Below are 18044 nucleotides of genomic sequence, written 5' to 3'. Positions count from 1 at the left end.
GGGCAGCCGTGGCGGCGCGGGGGACCGGGGCTCCGACTTCGGGAAAGCTACTTGAGGAAACGCCCGGCAGAGGGCTAAACGACCCCCAGGAAACCTCGGAAGCGTCCCGGACGCCGAGCCCACCGCGTCCAGGTGCCCCCACCCGCGAGCCGCGAGGCCCCGCTTCCCAACCCAAAGGGCGGTGCCAGCCTCCCCAAGAGGTATCGGGGACAAACGTGCACCCGGGTCCTTGGGGCTTGACGCCGCCTTCGGCCAGGCTCGGTTGTTGGGAACTCAAAGCCGAGAGGCAGGGGCGAGACCCGGGACGCAAGTCCCAGCCTTACCCGGCGGGTTCGGGGTCGGTGTGTGAGCACCGGGGCTTATCTGGGACCCTTGGCAACTCCTGCCCAGGCTTTCTGCTCCCGCAGCCGGCAAGTCCGGAGGGGCAATAGTGCCAGCCGCGGAAACCGGAGGGCGAGCGCTCCCGGAAGGGTCCCGGGGAGGGGCTGGAGGCCTGAGGAGTTAAATGCGCGACCCCCTGGGGACTGGAGGGTAGGGGAGCGTCGGCCAATGGCTGCGGTGGGCGGGGAGGAGACCGGCTGGGGACCTGCGTGGGCCGCGTCCCTTCCCCACCCTCGCCCTCTCTATGCCCCGCGGCCCCGCCCGCCCGCCGCCCTTTTAAACCCCCGCTCGACCCTCCCGGCCCGCCCGAAGCCTACTGGTGCGGAGCCCGCGCCGCCCTCAGGGTCCTGGAGGCGCCCGCCCGGCGGCGGCGCTCTCGAAGGTGGGTGCCGGGCTGGGGCGCCGCGGTGGCCCGGGGCCGTCGTCCGCGGGGGCGGTTGGGGAGCGCAGGAAGCAGGCGCTAGCGCAGTTCATCCTGCCTGGCCGTTTTGCCCTCTTGGGGCTTCCACTCCTTAAAGTGGCTTGCAACCCGCCAGTGGCGTGTCTTTGCGGTCAGGGGAGGCTCAGGAGGAGAATGGCAGATGCCTTCGTCGTGGCTGACCTCTCCTCCTGACCCCGTGTTCTTTAATTTCTGAGTCACGACCCTGCTGGGTTTCCTTATTGGGCTCGTTGATCTTGCCCTCGAGACCCGCCGGCCCTGAAGGGGCTCCATTCCTCGGCCTTGGTGAACTTGTGTCCATTAAAACGCCATCCTTTCGGGGTAGGGGCGGTGGCCGCCGAGGCTTCTCTCCCACCTGGCCTGAGGCTCGTCCTCGTCTGCCCCCGAGAGGCGACCCCAGGCTCCCTAAAGCCCCAGGTGGGGTGACCAGAGTTCCCGGAGGGACTTGGGGAATGTGGCGGGACTCGGCCCACGTGGCGAGCCCGGCGCGGGCTGCGGAGCTCTGAGCGGAGCCGAAGGTGGCGCCCTCCTCGTCGCGGCAGCCGGGCCCCCGGGTCCGCGGGGTCAGACCCGGGGCTCGAGGAGGGGCGGCCTTCCGGACCTGCCACCGGGCTCGGGGAGCGCGTCTCTTTCTGCGCGAACTGGCCGGGGGCCCTTGGCCCTTCCTTCGCTTCTGGGTACCCGGGAGCGCCTGGAGCCGCCGCCTGCCCCAAAGCCCAGTAAGGCCTTGCGCTCGGCTCCCGGCCGCTGGAGTGGGAGGGCCCGGGGGCTCCGACTGACCCTGTAAAAGTTTTGTTGGACAGAGGAGAGGGCGGAAGAGGGAACTTGAAACGGATTTTGCAGGAGCCGGGTTTGGGGCCGGATGTAGAGAATGGGTTGTTGGAAACCAACTGTGCTTGGTCAAGGCGTGCTTGCAGAGGGAAGGCAAAAGCGACACTTAACCGGGAACTTGGAGTCGAGCAAGATCCCGGGAGGTTTTCGTTCGGGGTTTTGCGTGTTTGCTTGCATTGCAGTTTTGTTACTGTTTTGTTTTGTTTCGCCTTGTTTGTGGGGTAGGGCTGGCGGGATCGAATTGGGAGCTTTCTGCGATTCCCTCGGACCCGGGGCTAGCTTGGATGGTGGAGGGTAGGCAGGTGGGAGCAGGGCCGCAGCGCCCCGCGCCCCTCAGCTGCGCTTGCTTTCCCCGCAGACGCGCCGCGCGCTGTTGCCGGGAATGGCTCTGCGGCCGTCGGGTGAGGCGGGACCCCAGGACAAGATGGGCTACGCGCCTGAGAGGCTCCAGCGCAGCCCCCAGCACCTGGACGCATACTACATGCCTTTCCCGCCCTATGGCCACTATGGGAACATGCTAAGCGCTGCGGAGGGAGATTTCCAACCTTTCCCGCAGCTGGAGGCCGCCGTGTCTGCATCCCACGCTTTGCCCGCCTTCTCCTTCCGGGCCGCGCCTCCCTTGCTGAGCTCCAACCTGGCCCTGCAGAGGGAGCCGCTCTACGATCTGCCCTGGTACAGCAAGCTGCCGCCGTGGTACCCAGTTCCCCACCTTCCCAGAGAGGTGCCACGCGTCAACAGCAACCACGAGTATACAGGCGCCACCAGTGAAGACTTGGGCCACATTGGTGGCCGGAGCGACAGTGGCCAGTGCTGTGGACCTGAGATTTTAATTCCGCCGTCGGCTGTGAATGCTTCCCTGCTACCTGAGGGACTGAAGACACCCCAGTTATTACCTTGTTCCCCCAGCAAGCGGTCTGAGGAGGACTCCAAACTCCCGAACCAACCAGGGAAGTCGTCTCGCCGCTACCACTTCACCCAGGAAGACCTGCACTTAGTTCTGTTCGGGGTCATTCCCAGCGGGGAGCACTCAGCCCCTCTACACCATGCAATTTCCGGCTTCCTGGTCCCCACAGACAGCTCTGGTAAAGGTGGTCACATGGGGCGGGAGTCAGGTTGAATGGGAATAGAGGTGGGAGCAGGAGTGGGGAAGGAGGACATCAAGGTGGATCCGAGACTGTCCAAGTCCAGTGGGGAAGTGTTATCTACTTCCCATCAGAATATGGAGCCTGGGGAGGCCAGGCTCACTTCTGAGGCTCTACTTACCTAAAATGCATGATTCCTAAGGCTGGTTTTAGTGGGAGCTGAGGGTCAAGAGAGACATGGTTCACACAGGGGACTTGTCAGCTGGATCAGATTCTTGCCAGGATGTACCAGGTATCTCCTTGAGAGCCTCATGCAATTCCTACTCAGAGTCCCAGCCTCGCCATCTGTCTTGACCTTAGTCAATCAAAGTCGGCATTATCTCGGATTCTCAAGTTCTTTAAATTTGCAAACTGGGGTTAATTACAAAACCTTGCAAGGGTTGTTCTGAGTCTCAAATGAGAAATTTTATATGTAAAAGGAGCAGGAAAAAATATAAAGGATACACCTCAAACTCAGGATAATGGTTACCTCCAAGAAGTGGGGAGGGAAAAACCTTAAGAAAAATAAAATTTCAACCCTTTCTTCTAGGATCTGATTCTCTCTGTCGAACTCTGGATAAAGACTCCCTTCAACTACCAGAAGGTAGGCAGGGCTTCTTGCCTGGATTTCTGTCCTTGAACGAATGCAGTCCGTTTCTTCACTGGCTTTCCCGCCTTGGCTTTGCCCTAGGTCTGTGCCTCAAGCAGACGACGTTCGGTGAGGTTCGACATTTTGGTGTGTTCTGCAGTAGCCTCATCGCCAAAGGAGTCAGGTTTGGGCCCTTTCGAGGTAAAGTGGTCAACGCCAGTGAAGTCAAGACCTATGGAGACAATTCTCTGATGTGGGAGGTAAATGAATCTGTTTCTGGTGGGTCGACAAAGTGGGAAATGATGCTGGTGGGGAACAGTGTTGGCTTCTGGGCCTCCCGGGGAATCCCAGCCTGGGAGGGGGCACACTCTGCTGTCACTGCTGCCCGTTTTGCAATATAAAGAGAAGGAAAAGCAGATGCTCCTTCCCCCAGGAAAGCGCTTCTGCGTGCATTCTTTGTGTTTCCTGCTGCCTTAAATCGTTTTCATCTGTGAAGAGTAGCAATGAACTACACATTTAAAAAACTAATATTTGGGGCGCCTGGGTGGCTCAGTCGTTAAGCGTCTGCCTTCAGCCCAGGTCATGATCCCAGGGTCCTGCAATCGAGCCCCTCATCGGGCTCCCTGCTCCGCGGGAAGCCTGCTTCTCCCCCTCCCACTCCCCCTGCTTGTGTTCCTGCTCTCACTATGTCTCTCTCTGTCAAATAAATAAATAAAATCTTTAAAAAAAAAAAAAAGAACTAATATTTGTCTATATTTATAGGCAACGCCAGATGCTTCAGAGGTTATACGCTGGTGCTGAGAATATGCCAAAGAGAGGAAAAACACATTTTAAAATTTGTGCTATCATTTGCCTGTGAAATTAGCTATGGATTTTGAAAAACTGATACTCTTGATTCTGTTTGGGGCATGCTGGTAGGACTCCAGTTTGTCAGAATATATCAGATCCCTCCCCTTGACCCTGAATTTCTACTTCTAGGAGTATAGTTTAGGAAGGTAATCTGAAATTCAGACTGTGTGGAAGATGCTAATCACAAAGTTGCTTATAATAACAAAACATGGGAGATAGTGGGATTGCACACAGCAGAGAAAGAATTAAGTTTCGCTCCACTAATATGCATGACAACTAGATGGGGATAAAGCACAGAACTAATTGGTTGTCTTTACGTTGTGCATTGAATGCAACCTTCTGGGGCACCTGGGTAGCTCAGTCGTTGGGCGTCTGCCTTCGGCTTGGGTCGTGATCCCAGGGTCCTGGGATGGAACCCCGCGTTGGGCTCCCTGCTCCGCGGGGAGCCTGCTTCTCCCTCTCCCACTCCCCCTGCTTGTGTTCCCTCTCTCGCTGTGTCTCTCTCTGTCAAATAAATAAATAAAATCTTTAAAAAATAAAAAAAATAAATGCAACCTTCTGTTCCCCTTTTCTCTGCTTATGGAATTAACATACTATAGAAATTTGGAAATTAAGCAAGGGATGAAAGTAAGAATCTTTAGAAAACGTCACAGCACCTATAGAGATATGCTTGATAAATCTATTTGGGCTTTAATAATATTAATAAATAATAATAAATGTATTTAGTGGATTCAAGCATGAGATTTGGACTATAAATTTTTAATAAGTAATTTTACTTTACAGGTTAGGCCAAAAAAAAGTGCATTTTAAACTTTATGTTTTATTTTATTTTTAGATCTTTGAAGATGGTCATTTGAGTCACTTTATAGATGGAAAAGGAGGTTCGGGCAACTGGATGTCCTATGTCAACTGTGCCCGTTTCCCTAAGGAGCAGAACCTAGTCGCAGTGCAGTGTCAAGGGCAGATCTTTTATGAAAGCTGCAAGGAGATCTGCCAGAACCAAGAGCTCCTGGTGTGGTACGGAGACTGCTATGAAAAGTTTTTGGACATTCCTGTGAGCCTTCAGGTTACGGAGCAGGGGAAGCAGGCGCCTGGGCCCTCTGAAGGTGAGTGCACACCTTTGCCTTTCCCAGTGAGGCTCTTCAGTGGAAGGACTTGGCTCTTTTCTGAACATGAACCCCCCCCCCCCTGCGGCATCACCGCTGACCTCTGGAGCTCCTCCCCCCCAGAGGCTAATGCCCAGGAGACTAAACTGAGCGTGTCTCTAACCAGGGGGCACTACCCAGCTGGAGGAAAATGCCCTTACCTTTCCAAAGCTGCTGAAGCTACTTCTGTTCACAAGAAAACCTTTTCTTTTTCCCCTTCACCTCCTTCCAGGGAAAAAATACAAGCAAAATAAATGGATGCAACCCCTGGCCTAGGTGAGCCAATTTCTGATTCATCTCTGCTCAGACTAACACAGTGATGACTCCATCAAAGCTCTAGAGCAGGGCTTTTCAAATGGGGGTTGCAATATCTTAATGTGGTGGAAAATCAATTTAGTGGTTTAGACCATCTTTAAAGAAAAAAAAGGAATTAGAATACAGTAGAATAGAAAATGTCGATGTGAATCTCAAGTAAAAGTAAGCATTGTTTTCCTGAAGTTGTTGTTTCAGATGGAGATGTGTGTGTGTATGGTAGCTAAGTCTCAAATATAAAATGTCTTTCTTACTGTGGATCTTAGTGACCTTTGAGAAGCATTGAGCTAGACTCTCACTCTCAAATTTTAATGTGGATGTGAGTATCTGGGTATCTTGGAAAGATGCAGATTCTGATTCAGAGCTGGCATCTGAGATTTCTGCATTTCTATCAAGCTTCCAGGGGAAGCTGATGCTGCTGGCCCCTGGACCACATGCGAGCAGCAAGAAGCTAGAGGACCAGCAACCCATTCCCTGGGAGTGAGCCTCTGGAATTTGCATTTTTAAAATGCTCTCTGACTGATTTTTACATACACAAAAGCTTGGGAATCCCTGATCTAGTAGGTGGTGTGAGATAAATGCAAATTACTATAATGTGTGTAATAGGATGGAAGACCACCTTATTATGTTATAATAAACGTAATAAGTAACAGGTTAAAAAAGAAAAGTGAATTGCTTTCATCACACACTACGGTGATTGTCTGCATGCATATCTCCCTTGCAAACTGAGAACCTTCAGGGCAGGAAATAATCCTAAACACCTTAATATCACCTTCTCCTGGATCCCAATGTATATTGAATGAAAGCAGATGATGTTAGGACCAACATGGGAGAAGCTGCTTAGGGGTGAGATGTGTTGGGCTGGGAGACGGAAGGCATTTCAGGTTTGGCTAATGGTGAAGCCAAAGGAAAAAGGACATGCTCACAGGGATTAGACAGTGAATGATGAACAGCCTCTTGTTCCAAGAGTCCAAATAATGAGGTCCTGTCAGAATTGTTTTGGTAAACTATCTTCCTGCTACCCCAACATGTGAATGGCGTGGGGGTAAGTCGGGGGTAGCGGTGAGATTGTGAGACTCCCTAAAGTCCGTGGACCTCACGGTTGTCTCCTACTTAGCACCAAACCAAGTAAGTCTTTTTGGGCACTTCCAAAGTGTACTGATTGTTTTTGAAACAAAAGTGAAAAATAGATTTGAGAAAAACACATGCTAGATAACTCGCAAAAAATATAAACATCTTTTTGAAAAAGTACTTAACATTATGTATTGAGCTATTACAATGATCATAACTTTTGATTTCTCAGTAATACTCTTCTGGAAATTTGTCTTCAGAAAATAGTCCAGAAGGGAAAGCTTTTGTCCTCAAGGATTTTTACTACAGCACCATACATATTAGTGAAAAATCACAAACAACCAAAATGCTCAACAGTAGAATAATTTTTTTTTAAGATTATTTATTTATTTGACAAAGAGACAGCGAGAGTGGGAACACAAGCAGGGGGAGTGGGAGAGGGAGAAGCAGGCTCCCCGCTGAGCAGGAAGCCCAATGCGGGGGATGCGGGATGCGGGATGCGGGATGCGGGATGCGGGATGTGGGATGTGGGACTCCATCCCAGGACCCTGGGATCATGACTTGAGCCGAAGGCAGACGCTTAACGACTGAGCCACCCAGGCGCCCCTCAATAGTAGAATAATTCTTACGTAAATGATGATATATTAACATATAGAATAATATGCAGAAGTCAGAAATCCCCATTTGGTAACAAGGAACAGGGGTGAGGGCTTATGATAGTGAATGGGGTTGAATACATATTTGAGACAATGTGTGGAAGGAAATTGGTAAACAATTCAATTTGATGGAAAGAATTATGGATGAATTCATTTGTTTTCTATTGTGAGTGGTTTTGGATAGGATTAAAAAGGAAAGAAAAATGAAAATTCCTCTGTCCTCTCAAAAGAACTGTTTTCCTCAAAAGGCTTTTGGTGAGGATTGGTGTGAACTTCCCCCTTTCAGGTCTTGAGTGGGAGGAAAGAGTCTGGACCCTATGTGGGCGGGTTATTTGAGTATGCAAGCCTGCGGAGTGTGTGTTTTGGGGGATGGAGGTGTGGAATGTGAAGACAACTCTTAATCTATACCAAACTCTGAACTGTGTGTGGTGGGGCAGGAAGCATCATTGTTGGGAAACCCCTTGGCTAAAAAGAGTAGTTGACCGAGGTGGGGTGGGGGGGAAGAGAAGAAAGAAGGAAAGGGAACAGGATAAAATTATTAGGTTAAGTTAAATTTCCAAAGACCTGAGCAGAAAATGTAGGCAGCCGAACCCTAATTAGTAAGAGTGTCTGTGTCACTTTTTTGCCTGAGCAGTTCTTCTGCAACTCACTATTGAACCATCATTCTGAATTTTGGTGTGCTTTAGTGCTTTGATTTGTAAAGATCACTGATCCCTATCTTGTAGACCCTCTCTTCCCACTGCTGGAGCAGGAAGGCCAGGTATTTCTGACCAATGAAAATGCTAGCTCTGAGCTAAACCATCCCAGCAAGGGAATTCTGAGAGTATTAGCACCTCAATGAAAGTGATAGACATCCCGGGCAATGGATAGTCCTGGGGTTGGCGGTTGCCTTCCTGGTTATTTACTTAATGAATGGTTTATTTCCTTAGCCACCTGTTAAACGTGCCTGGGATGTAGTTGTCAACTAACAAAGCCCCTGATGGATAGCTTCCCTGCAGTCCTGATGCTAAGAAAATTTCCATCTCCAGACTCTTGCATATACTTACTGCTGGCTCTTCTGTCCCTCCCTGGGGCCAGACAATGAGGTCTCAGTGATGCATTCACAGTCAAAGCCACTTGATCCTCTGGAATCCAGAGTGTCCTCAGCATGCTTTTGTAGGTGGCCCTGGTCCTCTGCCCTCCCCCAACAATAGACACCCCTGGACCTGGGGCCTCCCTTGCTAGAGTCGGCTGAACCCTCTCTAACCTCTCTCCCCCTCCCTCCTCCATTGATAAAAACAGATTTACCTTTCTGGGTCTTAAGTCTATTACTCATTGATAGTATCACTCATATTGGTAAGAGCTCAATAAGTGACAGGATTAAATTAATCATCATGATAACCCTGTGAATACAAGGGAAGGCAAGATAATTGTCATCCTTACTCCATACATTTTGGTTCTAACTCTGGAATCTTTTCCAGAAGTTCAGGGAAGTAAACCAAAAGCTAAACAGGTGCCTAAGACTTTGTAAATGGGGTCAAATGGAACAGCCCTTGTGAAGCCTAGGAAGTAAGCTATTGGTGTCCATCATTGTCCTGTGTTCGTCATTGACCAAGGTGAACTGCTTTGAACTTAGAGTTTAGGCTGATCTGAAAGGAACACAGTACGTATGTTTGGTATATTAACCTAACCTCCTAACACATGCCAGTCAAGAGTGTGTTCAAGAACTGTAGGGTTGGGGGGCACCTGGGTGGCTCAGTCAGTTAAGTGGGTTAAATATCTGCCTTCTAAGCATCTGCTCAGGTCATGATCTCAGGGTCCTGGGATTGAGCCAGCTTCTTTGGGCTCCCTGCTCAGCAGGGGAATCTGCTTCTCCCTCTCCCTCCATCCCTCCCTCTCCCCCTGCTCATGCTCATGCTCTCTTGCTCTCTCCTCTCAAATAAAGAAATCTTAAAAAAAAAAAAAAAAAGAACTGTAGGGTTGAACTGCTCTTAAATAGGGCTGGAGGCAGGGCTTCGACAAATACATTTCAGGGAACAAAGGGGAGGGAGAGCCTACAAATTAAGAGATTGAACGGACATAGCAAACCATAGACAACAAGAAGACTGAATCCGAAATTGAACTGATTGGAAAATAATTACATGTATGGGTATACACATGTATTTCTTCCAGGAATAAGAGTTAATTGTTTAGGTATGACAATGGCAATACGGTTACTACTTTTTAAAAAGTATTATCTTTTTTTTTAAAAGATTTTATTTATTTATTTGAAAGAGAGAGCGCGAGAGGGAAGAGGGTCAGAGGGAGAAGCAGACTCCCTGCTGAGCAGGGAGCCCGATGTGGGACTCGATCCCGGGACTCCAGGATCATGACCTGAGCCGAAGGCAGTCGCTTAACCAACTGAGACACCCAGGTGCCCCTAAAAAGTATTATCTTTAAAACATTACAATTTGAGGTATTTATGAACCAAATGATAATTAGTATTGAAATAGTCATGGAGGCAAATGATAGAAATGAAAACAAAATTAGCTATGAGTTGGTCATTGTGAAAGCTTGGTGTTGAGCACATGAGGGTTTATCGTGCCATTATTTTGACTTTAGTATATGTTTAAAATTTCTGTAATGAAAAGTTTTTTAAAATCCTCTTGGAAGTAAGAATGAGGGATGGGAGCTGATAAAGCCATTGGCCCTTATTCCCTTGTGTTTGACAGAGTCTGCAGAGGGCTACAGATGTGAGAGATGTGGAAAAGTATTTACCTACAAGTATTACAGAGATAAGCATCTCAAGTACACCCCATGTGTGGACAAGGGTGACAGGAAATTTCCCTGCAATCTCTGCAAACGATCCTTTGAGAAGCGGGACCGGCTCCGGATCCATGTCCTTCACGTTCATGAGAAGCACCGGCCTCACAAGGTAAGAAGGAGGGCGGTGAATCATGGACGGCCCATTACTCATGTGGCTTTCTGCTCCTTCCTCCAACCCCTGAGTACACACTCCTGGGTATGAGTTGCTGGGACAGAGTGCCTGATGAGACAGGGTCTGTAAAAGAGGGGATAGTGCCGTGGAAGGGCAGACATGAGCCAGCCCGGTGACAGAGGGCTAGCACAGATGCACAGGTAGAGAGGGGCATGGAGGAAGGGTGTCCGCTTCTACCTGGACACATGGGTTGTGAGAGAGGTCTCACGGAGGAGGTGGCCTTGAGCTGAGTCCAGAAGGACAAAAGGGTGTCTGATTTTTATCCAAGGCAGGGTTAGTTGGGGACGGGGAGAGGGTTGAGACGTTCCAGGCGGGAAGGAGGCTGGCGTGTGCTTTGTGGTAACCGCACCTTGTTCCATAATCTATGTGGGCATATTGACAATTGTAGACAAAGATGAACATGGGCATGGCCCAGGGAATGGAAGGCCTGTGTGGCACGCCAAGGATTTTGTCAGGAAGGAAAGCAACAATGGCAATAGGGAGCCGTTTTCTGCCATTCCGGATAGCTGGTCGCTCTGCCAGGCTTGGTGCAGAACAGTACAAGCGACCATTGGGCTTATCTAGAAGAAAGGATGGGACTTGGGTGCAGACATATGTGGGTTTGACTCGCGGCCCTGTCAGGACTGGGTGATGAGGCTTACCACCTGAGTAACTCCAGAGTCCCAGTCTTGTTCTTTTGAAAACTGAGAGTAATTTTCATAAAATTGCCCTTACCCACCACCTCCTGTTCATAGCTTAGCTTCTAGAAGAATCCCAATCAATCACTGTATTATTTACTCCCGTAAAGTATATTTTTACAATAATCTTAAGAACTCCTTTTTGCTCATCAAAAGACATTTAATACAATTAGTTTTCAACAATCCCTTGGTGGTCCAGATCTACAAAGATATCCATGCCAGCCCGGACCCCTCCAAATCCCACTTCCAACAGCAAAGCACATACTTACCAGAATTCTAAGCACATTTGAAGTATTAAGATAGTGAAATTATTTCTAACCCCTTGACAGGGAAAAAGGAAAAAGTTACACTCCAGTATTCTGACAGAAAGTTAGATAATGCATGTTCATCAACATGGAACTGGTTGTATAAATTATGTTTTGCTTAATAAGCCAAAACAAGTTGCAGAATTTGTATATAATGATGCCATTTGAAATGGCTTATTAGGTATGATATGCATGATGTTCACACACAAATGGAAAAACAGAAAGTAACACATCAGACTGCTAGCTGTCATTTTGGGAGTATGATTAAGAACAAAGCCAAGGGACGCCTGGGTGGCTCAGCTGTCATTTTGGGAGTATGATTAAGAACAAAGCCAAGGGGCGCCTGGGTGGCTTAAAAAAAAAAGATACAAATGTAGTGATCTGAAGGGGGACCTGCACCCCCTTTAAATCTTTAAAGATTTTATTTATTTATTTGACAGAGAGGGATACAGTGAGAGAGGGAACACAAGCAGGGGGAGTGGGAGAGGGAGAAGCAGGCTCCCCGCCGAGCAGGGAGCCCGATGCGGGGCTCGATCCCAGGACCCTGGGATCACGACCTGAGCCGAAGGCAGACGCTTAACCACTGGGCCACCCAGGCGCCCAATAAATAAAATCTTTAAAAAAAAAAACACAAAAAACAAAGCCAAGAGCGATTTTCATAGTTTGACTTGGTAAACATTTAGTTTTTTATTTCTAATTTTTATTTTTTAACATGAGAAAAGAATGTATGCTTGGTAAATATAATTTGGAGAAAACAAAACAAGCCACCTGATATGCCATGACCCATGTTAAGACATTTAAAGGTGTAATTTTTTTCTTTTTGTGTATGTGAAAATGCAGGTATTTTTAATATACTTGGAGTTATTATGAGGCTACTTTTTTTTTAAGATTTTATTTCATTTATTTGAGAGAGAGAGCACAAGAGGGGGTAGGGTCAGAGGGAGAAGCAGACTCCCCGCTGAGCAAGTAGCCCAATGCAGGACTCCATCCCGGAACTCCGGGATCATGACCTGAGCCGAAGGCAGTTGCCCAACCAACTGAGCCAACCAGGGGCCCCGAGGCTACTTTTCTGACTTAACACTACATCACAAATAATTTATAAACATAGTAATGACTGCATCAGTGTATGAGATGGATGTGCCTTTGTTTATTTAAACAATCTCCTGCTGTGTGAATTTTCCCCCAGTATGTCTACAGTGAACAATATTATATAGAAATCGTTATCTCTGTTATCCATGTTTGATCCCATGTTTGATGGGATAGATTCCTAGAAGTAGAAAAACTGGATCAAAGGGTATGTACAATTTGAAGGCTTGAATTAAGGCACTAAACAGCTTTCTGGAGAAGGTGTCGATTTATAGCACGGCCCTGGGGGGTTGCAGTGGAGTAGGCAACATGGGGTCCCCTACAATACCACTGTCCTTTCCTGTTGCCATTGTGATAGATGAAAATGGTACCTTGCCTTAATTTGCATCTTAATTAATAATGTGGTTTAAATGTTTAAACTATATTTTATTGGCACTCTGTATTTGTCCTGTGATCTGTCCATGTATGTCCTTGGAAAATACTTCTATTGCTACATGTTTTTGTAATAATATTTTACAAGCCGTATTTTATCAATTCTAGGTTTTTATGTTTCTGAAACAGGTTTTCTTGAAACTGAATGTGTTTAACAAGTGATGGTATGCCATAATTTTAATTGGTAGCATTTTCTTTTTTAGTTAGCACAGCAAGTGATCTTAACCTGATGGGATATACACCACTTAGGATATTTGTCAGATTTGCTGCAGCTAGATCAAAGGGTGTTTGTTAAGAAAAAAGTAGAAGCTACACGACTTATTAAAGGAGGTACCTCCTTTTTGGATGATTTGTCGAGCAAAATTAATGAAGAACACAACACTGTCAGAGGATGTCCTTGTAGTTCATAACAATGAGTCCCAAAAGTTTATCCAGGAATTCAGAATGTCCTTTCTCTCCAACCTCCTGAAATTCCTGACCAATGGAGAAAAGCCTGTTTTTCCAAAAATCACTGTTACTCATATTCCAGCAATTGCTCAAAATTATGCTAGACTTCTAACTTTCTTTGTATTTTGTTTTTGACTTCTTTTTGTTTTTGCTAGGATTTCTAATTACAAGTGGAAAATGTAGTTTTTTAATTGTGTAATGATATTTTTTGAGTCCTTTTTTTTCTTTTACGTGGGCTCCACACACAGCATGGAGCTCAGTGCAGGGCTTGAACTCACAACCCCGAGATGAAGACCTGAGCTGAGATCAAGAGTCAGACACTTAACCGACTGAGCTGCCCAGATGCCCCTTCTTTGAGGATATTTTACTTGCATATGTTTTTTTTTTTTTAAAGATTTTATTTATTTGAGAGAGAGAATGAGAGATAGAGAGCATGAGAGGGAGGAGGGTCAGAGGGAGAAGCAGACTCCCCCCTGAGCAGGGAGCCCGATGCGGGACTCAATCCCAGAACTCCAGGATCATGACCTGAGCCGAAGGCAGTCACCCAACCAACTGAGCCACCCAGGTGCCCTACTTGCATATGTTTTTGATAGTTTGGCTAGATACAGAGTTTTAGAAAAGATATTCAAAAACCTTCAAGGCATCTTTCTGTTTTATCATTTGATGGCAATTTGTTTCTTACCGGTTTATAAGTAACTGGTTTTCTTCTTTATGGAAATTGTTCTTTATCTTTGGAATTCTGAAATTTTAACAGAACATGTCAGGTTGGATGTCTTTTTCTTTTTTTCTTGCTTTGTAATCAGTGAAGTACAAAGTACTCTTTCCATTTGAAGGCACAAGTCCTAAACTGACAGGAATTTTCTTGTTCATTCTTTGGTTATTTCCTGTCTTCTAGATCTTTGTTCTCTCCTGGAACTCCTTTTGGCCAGATATTAGGTTGAATCTACCTCCCTGTGCTTAACTTTTAATTTTTTTTGTCCTCATTCACAGAGAGCCCCCTAATCTTATCTTCCAAATCATATATTTAGGCTTTATATTTGATCTGTTCTTTTGCAGTATTAACTCAAACATCTGACCAGAACCCATACTTCCAGAATCATCAGTGTGGCCCTGGGTTGTCTTTCCACTACCTTAAAGGCCCCTCAGTCTGAGTTCTGTAACCTCTGCCTACAGACATGCACTGGATAAATACAATATTTCACCTTTACTCCCAGAAAAACATAATGGTAAAATGAAGATGTTGATTTTAACTGTGTGGTTTTTTTACACCTTAGTGTTCTACGTGTGGGAAATGTTTCTCTCAGTCTTCCAGCCTGAACAAACATACAAGAGTCCACTCTGGAGACAGACCATACCAGTGTGTGTATTGTACAAAGGTAAATGGAACCTCCTTCCAAGGGATCTGCCTTGAGCCCTGTTTGGATGTTCATGGATAAGAACTTGAAGCATAAAGCCTGGCTTATAAGGAGATCTTGATTAGTCCATTATCAGTCCAGTTCCCATTTCCACCCCTAAAAAATGCTCCAGTTTGCTTAAGATGGTCAGATGGGACCTCCTATGACCAAACTGGCATTTAAGACATGTGTAATGAAATACACCCCTGGGTGTGCTGGGATGGCTCAGTCGGTACAGCATGAGACTCTCGATCTCAGAGTCAGGCAGTTCAAGCCCTACATTGGATGTAGAGATTACTTAAATAAACAAACAAAATTAAAAAAAAAATACACCCCTAGTTTACAGGGAGACCTGATGATTGCAGACATGATTACATAGTATTTAAGAGCACAGATTCTCAACTTTCTAGACTACATAGTATTTAAGAGCACAGATTCTCAACTTTCTAGACCAACATTGCTGAAGTGGAAACTAATGTACATTATACGGAATATTGAATGATAAAAATGAAGAGACAAATATGTGGTTAGGGGTTGCTAGAATAGAACCATAGTTTGACCATGCTTTAGAAATTATACCAAAACACCTCATGTCCTATTTTGATGATAAACATCTATACTGTCCAATGCTTAGTTAGCCATTAGCCATATGTGACTATTTAATTTAATAAGAATGAAATAAAATGGAAAAATTCCATAATTTGGTTGCACAATCCACATTTTAAGTGCTCAATAACCCCATGTGGTAGTGACCACCAAACTGGATAGCATGGACATAGAACGTTTCCATCCCTGCAGAAAGTCCTATTGGATAGCACTAGGATAGACTGATCCTATCATCAAGTTACTTAAATTTTTTATAATAAAGCCATAAAAGAAATGTAGGCCATCTAAGCCTCTCACAGCAGCATAAAACATTGAGTGTACCAGGCTTAGGGAAACAATACTGCCAAAGAAATTGCATGTCAACAGCATGGAAATTATCAACAGAGAGAAATGCGGCTGAGATAGAAGTAGACCAGGTGCAACCACCACAGACTGAAGGAGATGACCGTGCATTTGTAGGAAAAAGGCAGGCTATCCTGAGGGATAAATTCTGTCCAGGAGGATTTCCAGAGCAAGGTCAAAATAGCCCCACAACACATCCTGTTTCTGGAGTTCTTACTCTGATCCCCACCTTGGACCTCTAGCTCAGCTGGGGTTGAGGGATGCACTGAAGGGGAATTAAATCCACTTAGGACATGAACGAGTTATTCAGCATCCTGGTTTAGACTCCAGTTACTTATGCTGATAAAGACTGACCATGTTCCAAACAAGTATAGCTTGTGCACCTTACTAGGTAGTGACCCAACTCCAGACCCCCCCTCAGTGTGTGGTGCTTCTCTCCCAGCACCCCAAATCTGAAGCCACCAGTTTCACCTGGTGTTTTCTGTCACTGTCAGTGGACCCCAAAACAGAGTAATTACATCTCATGTACTACCTGAAAGTGACAAAGGTCAGAGCATAGTACTGAAATGAATGAGGAGAAAGGTTATAAATCAGGAAAAGAACAGAAGTGGCAGTGGCCAAGAGAAGATGTAAAAACAGCAAAGTACTAGTGTGACAGCCATTCTGGAAAAGTTCAGCAGTTTCACTAAAAACTAAACTCGTTAACTGCCATACAACCCAGCAATTGTCCTCCTGGGCACTTATCTCAGAAATGAAGGCTTAACCTGTACACAAATGCTTGTCACAGCTTTATTCATGAGAACCCAGACCGGAAACAACCCAGACGTCCTTCAACGGGTAAGTGGTTGAACAGACTGGGTACATCCTCACCAGGGAGTACTACTCAGCAATTAAAAAGGCATGGACTGTTGTACACACACCAGCCTCCATGGATCTCCAGAGAATTATGCTCAGTGAGAAGAGCCAATCCCAAAAGCAATACTCTTGAAGTGATAAAATGATAGAAATGGAGAACAGATTAGTTAGTGATGGCCACGGCTTAAGAAAAAAGTGGGAGTGGGGGGGATCAGTATGGCTCTAAAAGGGCAACATGAGGCGTCCTTTGATGAAATTGTTCTGTATCTGAACGGTCAACACCCGCATCCTGGTTATTATGATACTGTAGTATAGTTGTGTAAGAGGTAAGCACTGAGGGAAACTCGGTAAAGGGTACACAGAATCTCTAATAAAGTTTTAAGTTTTTGTTTGTTTTTTAGAGAGCCAGCATGTGTGAGCTGGGAGGAGGGGTGGATTGAAGAGGAAGAGAATCCCAAGCAGGCTCCATGCCCAGTGCAGAGCCTGACATGGGGCTCGATCCCACAATTCTGAGATCGTGACCTGAGCCAAAAATCAAAAGAGTCGGCTCTTAATCAACTGAGCCACCCAGGTGCCCCTCAGAAAGTTTAAGTTAAAAGAGAAAGAAACCGGAGCGCCTGGCTGGCTCAGTCAGTGGACTAGGCAACTCTTGATCTTGGAGTTGTAAGTTCGAGCCTCGTGTAGGGTGGAAAGATTTACCTAAAAATAAAATCTTAAAAAAGAAAAGAAAAAATCAGTAAGATGCTGACTGATGCAGAGACCTTGGCCAATAGTAGTTACTCCTGTAATGCACGTTCTCTTGGGCTGTGGTCCTAGGTCCACCGGCATTGAAATTGCCTGTTTAAATGGAGGTTCCTGAGCCTCTGTCAGTCAAGCCCTTTTTTATTAAGGCTACTACTGTTGACCAAGCATGCTCTATAGCCTGAAAGCCCAGATTCATCCATGATTCATTCATTGGAGAACTGAGGGTCAGTAATGGTGAAATTAAGCCCTTTGTCTAGACGTTGGCTGCCCAGGTGAAGGAAGTTTACCTTTTCTTCTGCTTTTTGTTCTCTGCAGAGGTTCACTGCCTCCAGCATCCTCCGCACGCATATCAGGCAGCACTCCGGGGAAAAGCCCTTCAAATGCAAGCACTGTGGTAAATCTTTTGCATCCCACGCTGCACATGACAGTCACGTCCGACGTTCACACAAGGAGGATGAGGGCTGCTCTTGCAGCATCTGTGGAAAAACCTTCCCAGATCAAGAAGCATTCTACTCCCACGTGAAGCTTCATGAAGGCTACTAGCCCTCAGAAGTATGGGGACAATGTAAAACCAAAGGCTAGGATTCGGTCTTCGTTTTTCTTGCTTTTGGGTGTGTTGTATGAACAGATGATCGTTATACTCAGATGAGAAATAGAAAAATGGAACTGGCCAATAAACTGAATTTACCAGATTTATTTCGCCAGCTTTCACAGAAATGTGTTTCACAAGAATGGAGTTTTGGTGAATTTATCTAGAAATAGTGAGAGCTGGCTATTAATATTGAGCTTCCAGGTCTGGAAACTCA

General features: G+C 46.4%; 1 protein-coding gene across 1 annotated transcript; it reads left to right on the top strand.

The window, feature by feature from the left end:
- Positions 1-1747: 1747 nt before the first annotated feature.
- On the top strand, positions 1748-17781 carry PRDM14 (PR/SET domain 14). The gene is made up of 7 exons (XM_035011078.1): positions 1748-2733; positions 3323-3376; positions 3464-3621; positions 5046-5316; positions 10085-10287; positions 14572-14673; positions 17554-17781. Exons 1-7 carry the CDS (start codon positions 2034-2036, stop codon positions 17779-17781), a joined length of 1716 nt encoding a protein of 571 aa, XP_034866969.1. The 5' UTR covers positions 1748-2033.
- Positions 17782-18044: the final 263 nt, after the last annotated feature.

The sequence above is a fragment of the Mirounga leonina genome, unplaced genomic scaffold, assembly GCF_011800145.1.
Source record: "Mirounga leonina isolate KUSES-001 unplaced genomic scaffold, KU_Mleo_1.0 Mir_165, whole genome shotgun sequence".
In the NCBI taxonomy this organism is placed as follows: Eukaryota; Metazoa; Chordata; class Mammalia; order Carnivora; family Phocidae; genus Mirounga; species Mirounga leonina.
The sequence above is the reverse complement of the archived record's forward strand: the minus strand, read 5'-3'. Positions and strand labels throughout refer to the sequence as shown.